The 21,985-nt window shown below is 42.9% G+C and overlaps 1 protein-coding gene across 4 annotated transcripts in view; it reads left to right on the top strand.

Annotated features, from left to right (window-relative positions):
• The window catches only part of RIN2 (Ras and Rab interactor 2), an 81,163-nt gene that overhangs the window by 38,421 nt on the left and 20,757 nt on the right, over positions 1–21,985 (top strand). For 3 of the 4 annotated variants that reach the window (XM_057433135.1, XM_057433134.1, XM_057433136.1), the window contains exons 3-7: positions 5,594–5,688; positions 12,879–13,068; positions 14,593–14,704; positions 17,066–17,138; positions 20,614–20,705. In XM_057433135.1, coding sequence (XP_057289118.1) covers positions 5,594–5,688; positions 12,879–13,068; positions 14,593–14,704; positions 17,066–17,138; positions 20,614–20,705 — 562 coding nt within the window. The remainder of the gene's footprint in view (positions 1–5,593; positions 5,689–12,878; positions 13,069–14,592; positions 14,705–17,065; positions 17,139–20,613; positions 20,706–21,985) is intronic. The other variant, XM_057433137.1, reaches the window with a different exon arrangement.

Below are 21,985 nucleotides of genomic sequence, written 5' to 3' on the forward strand. Positions count from 1 at the left end.
ACTTGCCTTATGCTGTTCTGATTTAAAGCGTTTATAAGTAAAAATGCATATTTAAATAATTTTTTTCCCCAAGAACTTTAATTTTGTGCAAGCAAGTAGCTTTCCCAGACAAAGATGTAAAGGGCAGTTGTGTTAAAGAGGCCAAACATGGCAGCTATACAAAAATGACTACAAATAAGTTAAAAAAAAAAATAGGGTATTGGAAAGCATCAGAAGACGCGCTGCCATGTTTTAGCCTTTAGGTATAAGTGAACAAGAGGCCAGGTTGGATGAAGCCTTGGGTGAGATGTTAAGGTGGTGTCTGAAAGCCCCGGATGCTTTTGTGGAGAGCTCCTATTCTATACTTTTCAGAGAAAAATGCTAGAAAACTCTTTTGTTGTGCAAACTGTTGGCCTGTGAGCCACTTAATCATAGAATCATAGAATAGTTAGGGTTGGAAAGGACCTTAAGATCATCAAGTTCCAACCCCCCTGCCATGGGCAGGGAGGCCTCACATTAAACCGTGTCACCCAAGGCTTTGTCCAGCCTGGCCTTGAACACTGCCAGGGATGGAGCATTCACAACCTCCCTGGGCAACCCATTTCAGTGCCTCAGCACCCTCACAGGAAAGAATTTCCTCCTTATATCCAATCCAAACTTCCCCTGTTTAAGTTTTAACCCGTTACCCCTTGTCCTATCACTCCAGTCCCTAATGAAGAGTCCCTCCCCAGCATCCCTATAGCCCCCCTTCAGATACTGGAAGGCTGCTATGAAGTCCCCAAGCAGCCTTCTCCAGGCTGAACAGCCCCAACTTCCTCAGCCTGTCTTCATACAGGAGGTGCTCCAGCCCCTGATCATCCTCATGGCCTCCTCTGGACTTGTTCCAACAGTTCCATGTCCTTTTTATGTTGAGGACACCAGAACTGCACACAATGCTCCAGGTGAGGTCTCACAAGAGCAGAGCAGAGGGGCAGGATCACCTCCTTCGCCCTGCTGGTCAAGCTCCTTTTGATGCAGCCCAGGATACGGTTGCTTTCTGGGCTGCAAGCACACACTGAAGCCGTCTCATGTTCATTTTCTCATCAATCATCAGCCCCAAGTTCCTCTCCTTGGGCTGCTCTCAATCTCTTCTCTGCCCAACCTGTAGCTGTGCCTGGGATTGCTCCCACCCAGGTGTAGGACCTTGCACTTGGCATGGTTAAACTCCATGAGGTTGGCATCAGCCCACCTCACAAGCATGTTGAGGTCCCTCTGGATGGCATTCCTTCCCTCCAGGGTATCAACCGAACCACACAGCTTGGTGTCATCAGCAAACTTGCTGAGGGCGCACTCAATCCCACTGCCCATGTCAGCGACGAAGATGTTAAACAAGACCGGTCCCAACACCGATCCCTGATGTGTCCCATCTCTGTAGATGTGTCAGAGAGTGGTCCTTTATGGGTGCAATTGATCTTGCAGGTGCAAAGACTGAGGTGATCCTGCCCATGAAGAGGAGCTTATTCATCCTGTTGCTGTAGCTGGTCCATGAGGAACAGCAGCTGAGCTTTCATGCAGTTGCCAGTGTGGGAAATCTTGTAGGGAAAGAAGCCCAGGTTGTGATGTTGGCAACTTAGGATTCAAAAGCAGCTGCTAATGTGACAGAGGGTTGCCCCCATTTCTGCCATTACCTCTTTCGGTCTGAAGCAGAAGCATATCATTCCCATGCTGCTTCTTGCAATACCTGGTGCCTGCATGCCTCCAGCTAGCTGCTAGTCTCCCCTTGCAATCTTTACAGCTTCTGCCAGTTGTTGTGCACAAATCCTGCTGCTGTAGCCAAGCAGAAGTGGCATAATCTCTTTTGGTGATTTAACAATAATCATTTGAAAATAAATAGGTGGTCAATTCCAGCTGAGATTGACTGTCTTTGAGATGCTTGTGTCAGTGGCCTTAGGTTTTACCATGCCCCAGTGGAAGGATGCAATGCAATGGAAAGGAGCTGAGGGTGGGGGTGATTGTTCTGGACCCTTTGTGATCCCCTCCATCAGACCCTGCAGCAGGGTATCAGATAGGGTGACCAGTCCATGTAGCACTGGAGTAGGTTTTGGCTAATGCAGTGAAAAGGCTGCTCTGCTGACCTTATTCAATATTGCAGGTTACAGAGCTCATAGCTACACTAGGCCTGTTTCATTAGCAATTACATCTCTGAATAGTTTAATAACATATTAAGCTTCAGATAGTGATTTCTGTCAGAAGTTCATATTTTAAACTCTCAAATATAGTTGCAGATCACTGAATCGGTTGCCATCTATAATGAGACTCAAGGTGCTGACTCACATTGTGTGCTGGTAGCTGACTCGTGGTGACTTCCTCCTGTCACCTTGCTCCAGGCGAGCCAAGACCAGAAGCCCTAATGTATTTACAGCTGGCTAAATTGCCCATATTTGTGACTACTTAGTGCTTGAAAAATTTCACACTCTCATAGTGAATATGAAGCATCTTTAGGGAATGCTGCAATTTAAAACCGAAAACTGAGCCTTGCTTCATTTATTAGGAACGATAATTTTTTTGGCCATTACTGCAGGATGAAGCACATAAGGCAGTTCTGCTCATGACATGGCTTGTTCATGACTCCACAGACCGTGTTAGAGCCTTTGTAGCTATCTGGTAGGAAAAGAAAAAAGGCTGTAATCTGGTCATGATTCAGCTCTCAGTTGTGTTCAGGTGCAACTTTGGAAAGGTTTTAACAGCAGCAGAGAGTTGCTGCAGGAAGAAAAGACTGCATGCTACCTTACTGCAGTAGGTGGGAGGTTAGGAGGTCTGAAAATACTAGAAACTGCACAACAGACAGCAGAGAATGAATTCCACTTTACTCATTCAGCTGCTGGGGAGACTGGGAGGATTTCATGTAAGAAACCTACTGCTTGGAGGCTAATATGGAAGGTGGAAACCTGGTGCCCAGTGTGGCTGGGAAGGGGATATTGCCTCCAGTCCTTTTTAATCTGAAAGTTCAATTTCCTGGCACTGAAGTAAATTAAGATTTGCAAGTCTCGTGTTTGCATACTTGCAAAAGGGACCAAGTTCAAACATGTCACTTCTGAATGGACGATGAAAAATACAGGGCAGGAAAGTGGTGAGGTGTATGCCAGGATATGTAGGTAAAGGTGAAGGATAAGGGAATAAAAAAAGGCAACCAGAAGACTGTGCTGAGCAGTTAAGAGCTGTTTTAAGGAACTAAAATGAACAGCTTCAGCAGCACCGTAAGGAATAAGAAGGCTACAAGAGCTGTAGAGGCATAATAAGACTTGCATCAGTGATGTTCCTTTTATTAAACCTGTATAGCTGCATTTGACTACTTCATTGCACTTAGCAAAACCAATAATGAATGAGAAATTTAGCAGGTACTTATAACTGAATATTTTTACTGTAACTGTCAGCCCCGAAGCATGTTTCCTGCTGCTGAGTAGATGGCTGGAAGACATGAATGGCTTGAATTCCAGCAACATCCTGGTCAGATTGCAGAGTTTTGGGTGGCTGATCCAATTACTGACTAGTTTGGGGTGCCTAAACTGAGACATAGGTTCTCTGTTGGCACAAAGAGCCCAAATCCCTGGGCTGTTTCTGGAGTGGCTGAGCAAAAGGGCATGATTTCATATTGGAGATGGGATATAGTGACTCGCTGAAACGGGCAGACATACTCCCAGCCTGGGGATTTCCTCTGTTTCCTGGCATCTGTTCTGGAGCTTGTCTGCACCCCTCAGAAATTAGGTTCAGGTCATTAAGCCAGCAGGAAACTAACCAAAATACGAAGTGGAAAAGTCTTCCAACCTTTTAGCAAGCTGCACCAGTTAACAGAGCTAGAGGAACAGCCAAGCCAGCCTGAGGGAATAGGTGGCACCTCCCTGCCTGGGGGCAGCGCATCATTGCATGAAACTTCCCCTCCATCAGGTCAGTGAGAATTGCAGCTGTATTGTTTCAAAGGATTATGAGAATAAATGTATTGAGGATGCTGCTGCTAAGGTGGTAGAGGCTTTAAAAGACAAAAACCAATGCAGTGTGATCTGCAGAATGTCATGTCCTGGCTAGAGCACTCTTTGAGCACCCAGGTCAAATCTTCCCTCTGAGGTGATGCTGCTGCCCATTGCCACTACCAGAGGCATGTGGTGATGTGATGGCTTTCTGGTGAGGCTCATTTAACAGCAGTGGCAAGTATATATTTCACCATGTAAAGCCGGTGTGGAGGGTGCATTCATCCCTTATACAAAAGGAGGAATGAGTTTACCTGTTCCTAGCAGGACACTTGGTGGCTCTTTCTTTGAGATGCTGTTTCATGGGGGTGCTGGGTGCTGTGGTGAGGTCCAAGGCTGCTCCTTCAGGGCAGCACAGTTTCCTCCTGCTGCTCTTGGTCATGGTCAGGAAGGCATTGCTCACATCTTCCTGCGGTGACTCAGGATGTTTGAATGTCAGCAGGTGGAAGCTCTTTGTAGACTAGAAGCCCAGGGTATGGATGTAATTTTTCACTTAATGGACTTGGCCTGTTATAAGCAGACACTGAAACTCTTGAATTGATCAGAATAGTGCTGCACAGCAAAGGAGGCTATGAATTCCTGAGATAGAGGAAAACTTTCAATAAATAGCAAAATAGGAAAGTATTGTCTGTAGTACTTCGAAAACACTGCTGTACTGAGCTACCTAGCAGTAATAGGATCCAGGGTTATGTCTTGTGAATGACTATGAAGACTGTTCTAACTTTGGCTGGAAAGCTGGTTTTACTTCATCTGCCAGGAATTGTGTGTGTTTACTCTGAGGTGCAGGGGTGGTGGTAGGGGAGACAGCATCACTGCAAACCTTCTCATAAGGTTTTACTACAGGCAGGAGAGGGGACACTGCCAGGGCTTATAAACTGCCATGGTGTGGTGTGTCAAGCAAACTTGATGCAATTGCTGCAAAGAATGTCCTAGACAGGATGCTTTGCCAACTTCATAGTTGGTTTCTGCTCAACAAAACATTTCCCAGACACTGGGCTAGGAAATCCTATGTTCCTTGGGTTAGAGCCCTAGTGCTAATCTCACCCACTTCAAAAATGAGGTCCTACACTTGTCCAAAATGGGGATTGAGTTCCACCTGAGCTGAAGTGTTACAGGGCAGCAACTCTTTTAATTAGAGTTGTTCTGCTCAAGTGCAGTCTGAGTCCTAATGTGAAAAGCAGCCACTCTTTCCTTCTTTCTTTGTTAGTTTTCATCCTCTACAATGTCATAATGCTGGCTTAGCATCCCTTCTGAAATAACTCTTGCAGATGGAACTCTTCTAATTGTACTTGTTGAGGAAACAAATCCTGAAAATGATCAAATCATTTACTTCTTTTAGGCTGTTGTATATGTTGAGGCTGCAGATTTAATATATTTAAATCAAGAAGCTAGCTGGAAGGTTTTGTACTGGCAGAAAATGAGAATTATTCTTCCTCCAAGAGTGATTATAAGTGGCCTCAACCATTACTTTTTCTTTGGAAGGGGAAGTCCAAATAGGATGCAGTTTAAAAAAGAAAAGGTTTGTAATCTCTGGTGACTACGCTTGCCCGGGCTGCTTTTCCACGCCTCTTCCACTCACTTGACGTCATACTATTTTTGTCCCTTTCTAGCTCATTGACACAATTGCCTCAGAAATCGGAGAACTGAAACAGGAGATGGTACAGACAGATCTCACAGTGGAAGATGAATCAGCTGATTTGCAAAGGTGATTAAAATATTTTTGGTTTGTTTTTTTCCTTTCATAGTTCCTGGAGCTGTACCGTAACAGGAATGTCTTCATTGTGTTCTCTTCTTGGGTGGCTTATGTCCTAGCACTTTTCATCCTAACAACATAAGGGGTGTAGGTATTCTTGCTCTTGCTTCAAGGAATTTGCCCTTCTGCAGGAGGAGCACCCAGAGATTCAGTTGTTCTCTGTATCTGCCTTAGTATCTTCTAAAAGCAACTGAACTTCACTTCTACTTCCTTGTTACAGACCTTGGATACTGATGAATGTCTAAAGCAGGAAACTACTAATGTTATTCCCATTGTCTATAGCAATGAGCTTTGCTTTCATGCTGTAAAGGCTAAAAATGTCCATTGCTCTGTGAAGATTCATCATACAATAACACGGTTTATGTTCTCAGGATGGGAAATAAAATATTGACTAATATGAGCTAATGCTGATGTGGATTATGTGTATTTAAGTTCATTTATGTGCAACTTGCACATAAAAAAATTAAGTAGATGGGGGCATTTCCTTAACCTTATAATGATTTGAGATACATATTACAGAGCAGATCAGTTCTGGCTTTTCAAAACAGGTCATGCTGCATAAGAGTGGACTGTGGAAATTTTTAGTCTTAAACTTGCACCTTTAAATGGGCATAGTGGGACCCCAGCATTTTGCCTCTGCTGTGGCTGTTGTGCTTGATGGGCAGTGTCTGTTAAATTGACATCTGGGGGATATTTAGTATTCTTAATCATTGTGTTAACAAGAGAACATATTTTTTTAATTATTGTTGAAATACGTGCTGCAAGAGGAAAGCAACTGATGCAGGTTGGACGAGGCCTTGGGTGACATGGTTTAGTGTGAGGTGTCCCTGCCCATTGGCAGGGGGGTTGGAACTTGATGATCTTAAGGTCCTTTCCAAACCTAACTATTCTGTGATTCTATGATTCTAGGTATTCTGTTACATCTGACCTGCACAGTCTGGGCAGCTCTGGAGCTGGTAGGCTTTGTTCTTCAAGAGTTAATGAAGTGGGAAATTGCTATTTAGAATTACATCTGTGGGTTTATGGTTGTTTTTTCTTTCTGTGCTAAAACTTACTACACTATGTATTTAAATTATTTAAATAAAACATCGGGCTGCACCTTTGTTGCCCAAGTGGTAAAGAACATAAGACAGTAGTTAATTTTAAGTCCTTGACTGTGCTCCTGGTTACACATTATTCCAGTTTTAAAGCTTATGAAAGTTCTTTTACAGGGCTGGGAAGGACACTTTCTCCATTTCAGGGGATTCATCTAATTAATTTCAATGATCATCAGTTAATTTTCAGTTAAGGAAAGGCTTTTTGTGTCTTTGAATATACCAAATGCAGGAAAGACTAAGATCTACTGGTTTCAAAATCTTGGGGGAACACTTAGCTGGAAACAGTCTATTAACTCCCTCCACTCCCTTTACAAATCCAAGAAATATTTTTATTGATTTTTTTTTTAACGGTTTGTTTGTTTGTTTTTAACTATGTTAATTTCAAGTGCAAAATATATTTTGATTAAAATATGTAAGTAAAGCTGACATAAAGTGAATTATGCAATTTCCACAACTAACTGAATTAAATCTCATATTAATAGCCATCCAGTTAAGAGATACACATTCTTTTGTCACTTTTAAGATTATAAATGTAAAATATGAAATCTGAATAAATGAATTGGGGTCAATTTTTTTTTGTGACTACATAATTCTGAACTGTGTGCTTCTGTGTAAGGAAGAAATTGTATCAAAGTTTCTATAAATTATGTAATTAGTGGTGCACTGATATATTTTGCTTATCTAGAACTACAAAGCAAGGTTACAGTAACTGCAGCTAAGGTTTTACAGAGTTATTTTCATTAGACTCCTCACAAGGATGTGTTTACTGTCACAGCTTTATTTCTTTGTAGTTAATTTAAAACCTTGTGTTTGATGTAGGTTGTTTTTATTATTGTGTGTTCTGCTTTGCAGAAGTCGGCATCTTGATGTGACATTTGGATTTGCATCTAGAGAAATTGGAGCTAAGAGGACTGTATATTTTCCTTGCACGTTTTTCACCTTAGGATATATCCTCATGCTTCCAGAACAGTTGTAGAAAGGCAGTGGTTGCAAGAGCTCCCAACTGTATTCAGAAAAATAAGTACATGAAATCACATGAATGCAGCTTTAGTTTTTGATTTTCTTTTTTTTTTTTTTTTTTTTGGGGGGGGGGGTTGTTGGTTTTGGTGATTTGTTTTTTAGGGAGAAGAGGGTTGTGGTTATCTGGTGACTGTCAGATTTATACTCCTCATTTATATATTTTGGATTGTCTCCACTTTTTTGCATCTATGGCCTAAGTAATATTGAGAATGCTTCAAGTAACTGTGCCTGCAATTTGGCTTCTAAGCATATAAAGCCAGGCAAAAAAGAGGCTTGTAAAATTGTTTTTAAAGTGGGATGCTCACGCCATCAGTTTCAATATCCCATGGTGTTTAATACTTGGACTTTTTCCCAGCACAGACACACATCTCAGTTGTGCAAATGGGAAGTGCTGTGAGAAAAGGGCATAAATGGGATAAATTTCTGACCCACGCTGTACCAGTGAGAGACCTTTGAAAAGTAACTAGAGATCTGCATGCAGCAGCAGCCCAGGCCAATGTAGGATAGGGGAGCGCACGTGACATGGTTGGTGGCATCCAGATGGTCTCTTAGGAGGTACTTGGTCTCCCTTGAGGGCTCCAGGACTCCTGTGTATCTGTTGTCTTTGTGAATGATAGTGGAGGGAATACGCTTGTTGATGTTCTCTTTGCCCTTGTGACTGGGAAAGGAACAAGAGGAATATTCCTCACTGCTGAGTACCAGTGGAGTGGGAAAGCAGTGAATCTGGACACAGAACTGTGTTTTGCAAGCCTTTGCCACCGTGGTAGAGTTGGCAGCAAGGCTTGCTAAGTTGCGTCTCTGCTGCCATGGGCAAAGAGCAGACCTCCCCTCACTTTCTTACTCCCTGCTAGGTAACATCAAGGTATGCAAGGACCCTAAAACCAGAGGCAAAAAATCAAGTGAGGAAGTGTGGACACATGCAAGTTCAAGTTAGTCCTTATTTTCATTACAGTATCCGACCTGGTCTCTCACTGTCACCCGTCGCCTCGTGGCTGAGAGCATCTGGGATGATAGGCTAAATCCAGGGTTGCTCTTTCATTTGGGCTGATAACCAGCCTTCGTAGGAGTGGACTGTATTGCTTAATGGTTCCTGCAACTCCTCTCATGCCCTCAGAAGGGTGGGCAAGTTCCTCCACAGAGGGTTGTGTGTGTTTGTAACCCCTATAGCAGCTGGCTTAGTTCAACCCAGCAAACCCATGGAACTGTATCTGTCATCCTGACAGGATACGCGTGCAAGCTGGATGCACCTTCACTGTGTCTGTAATCCCAAAGAGAGAAAAGTCCATTTCTGAGGCCAGTGTCTGTCAGTGCAGGAGGCTGGAGAAGTTGATGGTAGCTGCAGGGAGCAGATAGACTCAGTGTCCCAAGTCACACAAAAAATTGGGAGAAATGTCAGAAGTTCATGTTTTGCAATGTTACAGCAAGAGGCATAGGTAGGATTTGAGAGACCAAAAGGAAACTGCTGTAGGAGCAGGAGGGCAGGAGCATTTACTTCATAGATATGTGATTGAGGTGTAATGTTCCAGTCTTCTGGGTATGAGGGATAGGATCATTCTGGTTACAGGCTTCAACCCATTCCTTGTCTTTTTTACTGTGAGCCGAGTCTAATTGGGATGCAACACAGCATTGTTTATCTTGGCAGTTACCTCTGTTTACTTCCCACACGCAGGTTCTCTCAAATATAAGGAAATTTGCATGAATCATGTGTTTTCTTCAATTCATTGTGAGTTGTGTTGAAACTCCTCTCCCACTGGAGAGGAACCAGTGTAGCACCCCTGCATCGAAGTCGCCCATCTGTGGAGGCTGATTTGTGTTTTGATTTGGAGTTTATGTGACCCAGTTAGATTGTTTTTTTTTCTTGGGAATCATTTAAAAAGAAACAAAAAAAGAGAAAACAAACCCAAACCACACACACAAAGCCTCCCAACAACACACAAACCCCAGCAAACAAAAACCCCCAAACTAAAAGTAAAACCAGGAGAGGAATTGAGTTGTTGCATAATATGCAGCATATTTGATTAGCGGTTTAGTTACAGCAACTTATTATTCTGTACACGATTCTTACACGTTCTCATGTGATCACGGGGAATGTGAATGGTTCTTCTTTCCATGCTATTGTTTCCAGAGAAATTACACACACATCCCAGTCCCAAATAATTTTACAGTCTAAGACATGACAGGTTTCAAGCGCTCCTGTGTGTCAGGGCTTGACTGTGTGGCTAGTGCCCGAATCATTAATGAAAATAGTTTAAGAATAAACAACAGACTTAGGCTGTGATGCTCAGGGGTGCTAGACCATTGCAAATGGTCTTCCTGTAATTACCACCTGGACCTTAGCAAGTGGCTTCTGATAGGTTGTGTATGGTTTGCCAGACATGGTTTTGCCAAGCTATGTTCTTGCCAGAGGTCACCAGATCTGTTTTTTTTTTTTTTCTCTCTGCCTCTTCCTTTATTATTTGGATAGGAACTATTTTTTTTCAGTGTCATTTGTTCCTAGTTCACCTTCCTGTGCATTGCAGTCGACATACAAGTACTGCTCTAGCTGCAGTGCACTGGGGTCATTTAAATGAGTAGAATTTAGGAGAGGCAGAAAGTCTCTTCATGATCAGGTACTCATCATCTTTGCTTATATCTGGAGGGGTTAGAAGCAGCTTCAACAAGGAGGTGCCTGTGTATGTAGGTCAGTAAGGTTCTTCCCCAGGTCTCGGCAAGTGGGAGGGATTGTGTAAAAGTACCTGGAGCTTTCAAACACCCAACAGCTCCTTATTCATATGAGTCTTACAATTTATAATGGTTTGGGTGTGTTCGACAGCACTAAGCCAGCCGGACCGAAGAGGAACACTGTGACCCTACGTACACATGCAAACTCTTACTTGCTTTAGGTTGTTCTGTGGTAGCAAGCTGTGCCAGGCCTTACAGCTGATACCAGTCGTGCATCTTCTTTTGCATATAATGTAACTTTCTTTTGTAGGCAAATTTTTTTTCCTTTTCAGCCACTTTCCCTCTGCAATGTGTTTAGTTTCCACCGCTAGACCAAGGAGTGGAAATAAGTTACGTATAGTTAAACCTGCAGCCAGTGTCCATGCATAACTTTCACTTTGCTAAATGGCTCTGAAGGTGAGTGGAAAGTTTCTGAGCAATATTTACTGGAGATACAGTTCATGATTACACTTTTGTGATTCATGATTTGACTTTTGTGGAGATTGGTACATTACAACATTAGGTTCTGTTGAAACTCTAATTAGAAGGGGAACCAGGATTTGTACTGTGGCAGTTTGAGCCCAGTCATAACTGACATTGTAAACACTACTTCCCTTCTGCACACAGCATGTTTCTGTGTTATTTTAGGCCGCTTGGAGACTATTGACAGTTGCTAACAGCTTTTAATGCTTAGGGAGGAAAGATCATCTGCATTTTAGATGCCTTGCAAATCTAAAAGGCAATACATCACAAATAAGCAAAAAGAGAAAGAGGAGAAAAAGGAAGGGAGCAGCACACAGACAATCTGGTAGTGATAACTGATCCAGGTAATGAAAGATTTGAATGATTGTGCCTATTCTGACCTGATCATGCAGTGAAAGTTCTCTACCTCATTTACTTTCCTCTCTAGGCCTGTGTCTAAAGATGCCTTAAGCTGCTGACCAAAGCTATAGAAAGGCAGTTTGGTTGTCTGGGCTTTAGGTTGATTGGTTGGTGGGGTTTGGTTGGTTTTTTGGTTTGGATTGTTCTTCTGGGTTGTTCATGTGTGTGTGTTTGTAAGTATTCAGTGTTTCTGTGCTTGTGAAGTTTCTACCCACTTGCCTGGGATAAAATAGCAGGCATAATGAAGATGGTAAATGGTGTTAATGATGCTTATTGCCTGTCCAGAACAAGCAGTTCAGAGGAGCTGCAAGACAGTTTGGAGTGGGGAAATACAGCTGTGTTGCCTGCTGCTGCTCAGAGCCTGTTTTCTACCAGAAAAGCTCTGTAGGGAGAATTCAGCTGCTAAACCTGACATCTCTGAGAGTCAGGTCTTGAGCTTGCAGGATGGTTCTTATCTATGCTCAAATATTGCCACCCGGAAGCTGTTACCAGAGTAACTCTTCTTCCAGTACCAGAAGTTACTAGAGAAAGAATCACAGGATGTACTTCTAGCTCAAAAAGGAGGAATTTGAACCTGCAACACATGTGCAATCATGTTGGGTGTTCTGTATTATATAAATGATGGTGAAGTTTTGCATAACAAAGGGAGTACCCAAACTATTCAGTTTATTTGTATTTTTAATTCATAACAAGTATCTTTAGCCTCCAAGAACTGGACTTCATTACTGAATTGAGCAGTAACTTTAGCTGCCTATAGGGATGCTGGAGAGGGACTCTTCATTAGAGACTGTAGTGACAGGACAAGGGGTAACGGGTTAAAACTTAAACAGGGGAAGTTTAGGTTGGATATAAGAAGGAAATTCTTTCCTGTTAGGGTGGTGAGGCACTGGAATAGGTTGCCCAGGGAGGTTGTGAATGCTCTATCCCTGGCAGTGTTCAAGACCAGGTTGGACGAGGCCTTGGGTGATATGATTTAGCATAAAGTGTCCCTGCCCATGGCAGAGGGGTTGGAACTAAATGATCTTAAGGTCCTTTCCAACCCTAACTATTCTATGATTCTAAATAAATTTTAACCTTACATTAGTTTGCCACATCCACACTTAGCTTAGCCTTTATTCCTCACATAGAAGTCAATTCAGAGCCAAAGGAATTAAGAGCAGTAATAAAGAATCTTTAGCAGAGGGAGGCAAATATGTATATGCAGCTGTGAAGATGACAGGGCTGGTGGAGCTAGCTGTTAAACTGAGGACAAGTGAAAGAAAAATCTTATGGATATGAGAATTCTTGTGTATACCAATTATATGAATTCTCAGTAGGAGAAATATCAGTACAGAGTGTAGCAATGCCATAAGGTTTGCGCTGACTCTGTTTGACTGAGAGTTTATAGAAGGTTAGCATATCTGATCCTTTTTTTTGCTGTTGTTGTTTCTCCTCTCCCCACAGTCTAATAAAGAACATGGATAATGTCTCTGAGAAAAATGATGTAAAAAGCTGCCCCCGGGACTCCGGATATGACAGCCTATCCAACAAGCTAAGCATATTGGACAAGCTCCTCCATACTCACCCTGTGTGGCTGCAGCTTGGCCTGAATGATGCTGAAGCTGTGGAAATTCTGCAGGCCCAACCTCCTGGGGTAAGCAATTTATTTGGTGCAAGTGTTAAAAACCAACCAACCAGGAAACCAAACAAACTAACCAACCAACATCACACCCCCATTTCTTCTGTGCTTTGGACAATCCAAGTGAAGACTTCTTTGACAGCTGGACCATTTGCTTGGGGTGTTACACTGGGAGACTAGTTTGGGGTCCTCTGGAGCTGAGAACTAGACTGCTGAAACTAAAGCTCTAGAGCTGGTCTGTGTTAACCAGGGTTCTATGTAACAGATGTATTTCCCCCATAACAAGAAAGCAATAGATAAATGGCAAATGACAGCATTTTATCCTACGCTGGTGTCTGCATGAAAGTTGCTATGATGGAAATCGGGCCCTCTCTGCTTGGATGAGGCTGATGGCATGATGCCAAGTGCAAGGTCCTGTACCTGGGTCAGAGCAGTCCCAGGCACAGCTACAGGTTGGGCAGAGAAGAGATTCAGAGCAGCCCTGCAGAGAAGGACTTTGGGGTGTTGGTCGATGAGAAAATGAACATGAGCCGGCTTCAGTGTGCGCTCGCAGCCCAGAAAGCAACCGTATCCTGGGCTGCATCAAAAGGAGCGTGACCAGCAGGGTGAAGGAGGTGATCCTGCCCCTCTGCTCTGCTCTTGTGAGACCTCACCTGGAGCATTGTGTGCAGTTCTGGTGTCCTGAACATAAAAAGGACATGGAACTGTTGGAACAAGTCCAGAGAAGGGCCACGAGGATGATCAGGGGACTGGAGCACCTCCCGTGTGAAGATAGGCTGAGGAAGTTGGGGCTGTTCAGCCTGGAGAAGAGAAGGCTGTGTGGAGACCTCATAGCAGCCTTCCAGTATCTGAAGGGGGCCTATAAGGATGCTGGGGAGGGACTGTTCATTGGGGACTGTAGTGACAGGACAAGGGGTAACGGGTTAAAACTTAAAACAGGGGAAGTTTAGATTGGATATAAGGCAGAAACTCTTTACTGTAAGGGTGGTGAGGCACTGGAATGGGTTGCCCAGGGAAGTTGTGAATGCTCCATCCCTGGCAGTGTTCAAGGCCAGGTTGGACAAAGCCTTGGGTGACATGGTTTAGTGTGAGGTGTCCCTGCCCATGGCAGGGGGGTTGGAACTGGATGATCTTAAGGTTCTTTCCAACTCCAACTATTCTATGATTCTATGATTCTAATGCAGAAGGATTGCATGAATGGGCTGGTGGGACACAGGGGCACTCGACCATCAGTCTCTTCCAGACTTTGCAGTTTGACTCAAGGCTTGGGGTTTGCTGTGTGTTAAACTGGAGAGCTCAGAGAAGGGCATAATGGACTTGGTGTCACGTGTCTGTGTCATACCAAGGTGAGATGTTTTCCTAAATGTTCTGCTGCCATTTTACACCAAGCTGTTGGATGGTTACTGATACAGTAATGACTGAGTAATATTCTGAGAGTCAAAGATCATTAAGTTGCTCTGGCTCCTTTTGTCTGTAATCTGTCTCTATTAAGGCATCTGTGATGAAGGTAAAACTGTCTTTTTGCTCACTCCACAACAGATATTTCTGGTTAGGAAATCTGCAAGATTGCAGAAGAAAGTCATCTCTCTGCGTCTGTCCAGTGACTGTGGGCCTTGCCTAAAAGAATTTGCAATAAAAGAAAGCACATACAGTAAGTTGAGTTACAGACTTTTCAGGTGTTTGTCACGCTGTATGAGCTGGGACATCCCGCATTGGTGAAACCCACAGCAGAAAGTACCCAAAGTAATGCAAATAGTGAAGAGACTGCCTACAGTGCTCTCTGAGTAGGGCTCTGTAAGTGGGAAGATAAACAGAAATGCGTAAGTCTGTGCTAGACAGAAATGGAATATTTTTTATGGATGTTGCTGAATCCAGGATTCATTGATTATAGGCAGTTATCTTCTGTAGATTTTTGATTATCTTCTGGAGAAATGCAGTCTATAATTCTGTGTGCTGTCAATGAAATGTCCTTACATTTCCTTGTATTCAGGGGACTGTTCTTGGATATATTTCTGGCCTGAGCGCTCTCTTGACTATGAATTTGAATTTTGGGTTTGGGGTGGTTTTGGGGGGGGTTTATTATACATAATAAATAGATGGATTACACTTTCAGAACTGTTTCTGATGTGAGATGAATATTTTTTCTTTTATAATTCCAAGTATATTTGTTCCCTCTTTGGAATAAAATGAGCAAACAGAGATAATTTTAGTTGAGTTTTTCCTTTTTACCTCTCCTTTCCCAGCCCCCCAGGAACAAAAAGTTAATTCTGTGTGTCTGGTTTTGGTTCCAGTTACAAACAAGGCATAGGAAAGAGAACAGAAAGCTATAAATGACAGTTGATCTAAGTGTGCTTTAAGGCTGTGTTTGTAGGCTTTACATACTGATGAATTCCATCTCTTCCGTCTAGAAAATAAAATAGTAAAATCTTCTTTCATGAATGAAATTTTACCACAAGGGGGAAGTATGTACTGGTGGTTTTACTCACCAGCCGTAGCTGAGATTTTAGTTACAGTCTGGGATCTGAACATTCATTTTCTCTTGGCCCACCCCCCAGACCACCTGCATGCTTATTGTCTGTATTGTTGGTGTCTCTCTTAAAGAAATCCCTTTTTCTGGGCACATAAATGACTAGGTCGACCTGTCCTTTAGTGTAAAGGTTGGAGAAAAGATCAGTACCTGACTTAAGTTTTCCCCTGGTTCATATGCAGACTCTACAGTCAGTATCACTGGAAGCTTGGCATAGGCGAGCTGGCCTTACAGCATAGAGTACTGACAGTTACGCCTTTGCTGTTCACCAAGTGGCATTGGTGAGGTAACCAAAACTGCTGTGTAGCTTCTGGCATTCCGCACTAAGTCTGGGGCTCTGCCTTGTTTGAGCCCAGATGTCTGAAGTGTCTGCTGCAGTGGAAATACTCTCCTTGGAGATGAATTTAAAAAGCAGCAACAGTGTGAGCCGCACCAGTGGGAGATTCGCCCCATCATCTGTCTCTTCTCTAACACGAGATTAGGCTGAAGCAATCGCAGGCTTCACGTTCCCCCACATTCATGTATGTCAGGAACCTGTCTCATGCTACTGTTACATTCCTTATATGCTCTTCCTTCTGTTCTGGTCTCAGTCATGTCCAGAGGTGAAAGTTCTAGAGCGTTTCAGTCTAGGAGCTGCTTCTGCTTGATCTTTGTAGTCACTGGGTGAGACTTGCTACTGAAATTAAAGAGAGCTTAGAGTAAGTGAGGTGGGAATCACTTCTGTGCCATTTGTGCTGTGAACAAGTATTCATATCAGCAGGAAACAATACTATGGAGTGGGAAAAAAAATGAAAGGCATTGCTCCTGTCTTCCGTCTTCCTTGTGCAAGGTGATGGCACAAAGCAGAATTGTCAGAGTGGTTTTTAAAGAGTTCTCAGGTTAAATGGTTTTCCTGAAGTGAATGAAAATTTATCATCTCCCATTAGATGCTAATACATCTAGTGGGTAGAATGGAATGCAAGAGGAGGAAATAAGAGATTTTATATTAGGTATATTAGCACACTGGGCAAAAAAAGCCTCAGTTATTAATTCATAAAATCCCAGAGTGGTTTGGGTTGGAAAAGACCTTAAAGCTCATCCAGTTCCAGCCCCCTGCTATGGGCAGGGACACCTTCCACTAGAGCAAGTTGCTCAAGGCCCTGAATTTATTGACTATTTGTCTATTAGCAAATTACTGATTTATTGTCTATTAGCAAACCATTGTGCAATTGTCATCACACTTGATCTGTTTCTCAGGAATTGGACCACATATTTGGAATACAAAAGCAAACCCACTACCAATATTATCAGTATATTCTTTAAAATGCCTTTAGCAGAGAAAGGTATTCTTCCACAAAATTGTTTTCTCTTAGCCAGACAGAAATGAGTGTGATGGTGCAAACTTACTAATTTTATGGTAAAATCTGAGATGTATTTTAATAAGCTTTTTCTAAAAGATGATTGATATAGGTGTGTAATTCTTCCCTCTTGTGACTTTTTTCACAGCGTTTTCCTTGGAGGGGTCTGGAATAAGTTTTGCTGATTTATTCAGGCTGATTGCTTTCTACTGTATTAGCAGGTAAGATGGTCTCATGTTCTGAGGCACATGAGCTAAGCTCTCTTGAAAACAAAACAAAAAAACCCAACCAACCAACAAAAGAGCAAGTCTCTGTCTTACTGATTATTGGAAGGCTGGTGTTGTGTTACCCACCATGTTACTGTGAGGTGTCGCCCCAAGCTGGACTTCAGCTGATGTCTTGTAATGCTTTAACTGCTCTGTAACTATCATGCAATGTCCATTTCTTGCAATTTCTAGTAAAAAGCTTTTTGGACCTTAGTGGGAAAATGTCAGGTCACACTGTAGAATATGATGACTGAGATGCGAATTCAGATTGTGAACAACAGAAATGGTCTCATCAGTTTTCCAGTTTGTGACTGTCCAGCTGTTTTCCAGGAAGTATGCAGAGAAAAAATAGCTGGATAGCTGGTGTTTAAGCTGATTTCAGTTTGCCTTTAGTTTTCCAATGAAAACTTCCAGATGATGGTAACTTTCAGAGCAGCTCTGCAGAGAAGGACTTGGTTGTGTTGGACGATGAGAAAATGAACATGAGACGGCTTCAGTGTGTGCTCACAGCCCAGAAAGCAACCGTATCCTGGGCTGCATCAAAAGGAGCTTGACCAGCAGGTTGAAGGAGGTGATCCTGCCCCTCTACTCTGCTCTTGTGAGACCTCACCTGGAGCATTGTGTGCAGTTCTGGTGTCCTCAACATAAAAAGGACATGGAACTGTTGGAACAAGTCCAGAGGAGACCACAAGGATGATCAGGGGACTGGAGCACCTCCTGTATGGAGACAGGCTGAGGAAGTTGGGGCTGTTGAGCCTGGAGAAGAGAAGGCTGTGTGGAGACTTCATAGCAGTCTTCCAGTATCTGAAGGGGGGCTATAGGGATGCTGGGGATGGACTGTTCATTGGGGACTGTAGTGACAGGACAAGGGATAATGGGTTAAAACTTAAACGGGACGTTTAGGTTGGATATAAGGAAGAAATTCTTTCCTGTGAGGGTGGTGAGGCACTGGAATGGGTTGCCCAGGGAGGTTGTGAATGCTCCATCCCTGGTGGTGTTCAAGACCAGGTTGGACAGAGCCTTGGGTGGCATGGTTTAGTGTGAGGTGTCCCTGCCCATGGCAGGGGATTGGAACTGGATGATCTTAAGGTCCTTTCCAACCCTAACTATTCTGTGATTCTGTGATGCCCAAGCCTTACATTCATCCACAGGCAGGACATGAACAGATGCAGAGTGCACATCTGTACGTTTTCTGAAGGATGGGGCGAGAGACGACTTTGGTTGTCTCAGTCCTGTCCCTGCAATAAGGTTGCCAATTAGATCTGACAGTGGTGATTTCTTGTATGGGAAACACTCACTGGGGATGTGCTTAGGTTGCTGTGCTTACTGCGTTTGTTTATGGTGGACAAGCATCTAGACCCCCTTTGTTAGTGGTCTTCATTTTGCTGAGCTGTACATGCACGTGATGAAAGCAGCATTTCTACCACATAAGTAATTGGTCATCAGTTGGATGAGAAATGGGCTGAAACTGCATTTAAAAGCAGTGTAATGATGAGAGATTCCTTATCTTGTCACCCTTTTAGTTCTGTGCACTAGCCAGGCTCTGGTAAATTCCTCTTAAGTGCCTACAGGCAGCATGCAGCAAATGTAGATTTCTTTGCATTAGTTTGTTCTTTTTCTTTCACTGAAGGCTCCAACTTGCTTTACGTTTGCTAAAATGTAAAGCACAGTAGCTTGTTGCCTTACACGTGAGTCTCTCCATTCAAAGTGGCTTTAACTTTCTTAATGGTATTTCAGTCAGCCAAGTGTGAATTCAGTGTCCTGATACAGCCAGGCCTCCCATTCAGGAAGCACATACAAAACTGTTCATCTGTGTATTGTTCTGTTCCTTTTCTTGTAGTTGTTTGGAAAGGGAAAAAGAGTGGCCATCACAACTTAGTTTTCCTAATGCATCATTGTAAATACGACTTTAGCTGCAAACCTATCCACAGATACCACTAATAAATACAACTTCAGCTGCAAATCCCTCCAGAGACTTCAGTAAATGAGGCTTATTCTTTGACTGTGGGTATGCTTCCCAAAGCAAATGCTTATTTCCCCATTCAGTGGAGAAGCATCCTAAATGTTTCCATTTGCTTAATGTTTATTAACTGGCACCATCTACCCAGCATCCTTGTCCTCTTCAGGCAGCAGTCTAGGATTGTTGGGAGTGCAACAGGAAAATGTAGGGCTTCTTTAGGGAAGCAGATAGGTAGCTGTTGTGAGAGAGTACCATTTGGGTACACCACAGCAAAACCAAGAGGATTTCCTAAACCCAGAGGGAATTTCTTGCAGTAGGTACCCAGTCAGTCTGTATGAGGAGTCAAGGGTTACCTGTCTTTCTATTATGTCCATGATGATGCGCTAGACTCTAGATTACCTGTGGTATGGCATTGAACATGTCTTTCCAAATACTTTTTAGCTAATGCATCAGTATCATGCATGTGCTTCATTTGAATTTGAATGGTATTCTGAGATCCTGTTTTTTCAACATGTTGGCATACACCATAAAGGATATTTGTGATAAAAACTTACCGTCTGTGCTATAACAGATGGTTGGCTTGTTCACAGCCTAAAAAACCCATAATAATTTCTGCTGACACCAGTTGTTTGTAGGTTTCCCATGCTCCATTTGTTGTCATTTACCCTTAATTACATAGGTACTTCTACTAGAGATTTTGCGGTTTAGCATGCACTGTTGTTTGAGAGTGTATCAGTACCAACTGGGCAGGCAAGAGGTATAGTAGCTGATAGCAGTACTTGAACAATGTACATATAATTAGTATTTTTGTCCCTTAAAATCTGTCTAAAAGCTTTTTTACATTGGATTTAGCACGTTTTTCATTCATTCATCCATCTCCCCTTGTAAACATCCATTGAACTTTTAGTGTGCAGTGAAGAGAAACCACATATGAGAACAAATGACAGATTTCCTTAAATGAAGCATGTTTTCAGCCTAGGACACAGTAGCACCAAGACATCCTGACTTAGAAATGTTTAGGGAAGCTGCCCAAGTACTCATTTAAATTTTTATTCTGATAACTGGAATTCAACTCTGAGGGCAATCAACAGTATATTCAGAGAATAAGAAGTTTCACTGAAGGAGTAAGGGCAGATAACACTTTTGCATCTCACTGGTATGCTTGTAAAAGACCAGGTGTATAAGCTTCTTCTGTAGTGGAGGACAATATTGGATGGCTCTGTGGAAATGAGCCTAAAGAGATTCCTGGAGACTTGGGACTTGACTGTCATTTACATTTCAAATGTAAAGGAGCCCTGCGGTTGGTAATGTTTTCACTGTGTGCTGTGTGTTTTAAGGCCCTTGCTACCTGCCACAGCTCAAAAAGAAAATATGAATCAGAGCTCAGCCACTGCCAGTGTTGAAAACAAGTGCTTGTGAAACTATGGATGTTATTGTCAAAGCCATAATTGTTTTTCTCTTTGACAACAGGGATGTCCTTCCATTCACCCTGAAGTTGCCTCATGCTATTGCTGCAGCAAAGACAGAAGCTGAACTTGAAGAGATTGCTCAGCTTGGACTGAGTAAGTAGATCTCTGCATAGATGTCATTCCTTGTGGCAGTGCTGTAAGCTTGAAGAAATAGTCTGTATCAGTAAGTAGTTCATATTGGTCAGCTACAAGCTTCTCTTATTGGGAAGCCAGATCTTGTACTTGCCAAATGGTGACCTTAGTGGTCTTTTTTCCTTCTGTGCCTTCTGTGATATTTTTGTTGTTGCCCTTTCCTTCCTTTCTCCTCTCCTCCCTGGGCAACCCTTGGGCAAAGCAAGTCTTACAATCCCTAGTCGGAGATCTGATGTAGCTTCTCCTCTGAGAGCAAATGTTTGCTGCAGGCTTACATCAAGCATAGCTTGATGATTTGCTGGAATTGCCAGGAGAGTGTAGGAACCGAGGTTCACCGTTAAAACCTCGGTTCACATTGACATGTGATCTTAGACTGGTGATTTTTGAGATGGGAGGTTCAATGTAGTAGCATATTCATAAAAGGAGGAGTGTGTACATAAAAGGAGTACATTGGTTTGGTGACGCTTTTAAAATAACAAAAGAAAATGCAAGGACGTGTCCTTGCATCACTTGACTGCTACAACCACATACAGGCTCATTGTAAAACATACCTTGAGCTGGCAGAAGATGCAAGGCCTGGTGGGATTGGAAACACGGGCTCCACCCAGATGAATCCTTGAGCAACTCTGCAAAGTGCTGAATGACCGCACTTCCTTTTGCAGGGAGGGAGGGTTGACTGTCAGCAGACTTTGTCCCAGCAGATTTTTGAATCGTCTTAGATATAGAAACAGAACCTTATTAGATCAGAGTGGCAGAACTGTTGGTGGGACTTTGCAGCAGTCATACACAGGGAAGTACTACACTGCTTTATATTTTGCTTTGCTGGAGTAGCAATGCAGTTGAGGGATTTGCTTTAGAGAGGAGGCAAATTACTTCTGCACTGCTTTTCTGCAAGTTTAGCTGATTACATGAAAGTACAGATTTTCATGGGAATAGAGGCAATCATGGAACTGTGGATGAGGTGAATGGTTGGGGAGAAAGAAAAATATGATCAGGATACAGTAAGATCTGATTGGGAAGACGGTCTCCCAGTGAAAGCTGGAAGCCTTAAAGTACCATTAAGTGAGTTTCTCTATAGGAGATCATAACGGTGATGTTGAGTGAGCTCTTCAGACTATCTGCACTGTCTTTGTCCTTGGTACCCAGGAGCACCATGGCCTATTTGCTGCAGGGTTAGTCTTGCTCTTGAACAGCCTCTCTGTACATTGTGTGTTTTGTTTAAGCTAATATGTCTGAAAGCT

This window comes from Pezoporus wallicus, unplaced genomic scaffold (genome assembly GCF_028554395.1).
Source record: "Pezoporus wallicus isolate ANWC-B61680 ecotype Strahan unplaced genomic scaffold, APGP_CSIRO_Pwel_v1 contig_5416, whole genome shotgun sequence".
In the NCBI taxonomy this organism is placed as follows: domain Eukaryota; kingdom Metazoa; phylum Chordata; class Aves; order Psittaciformes; family Psittacidae; genus Pezoporus; species Pezoporus wallicus.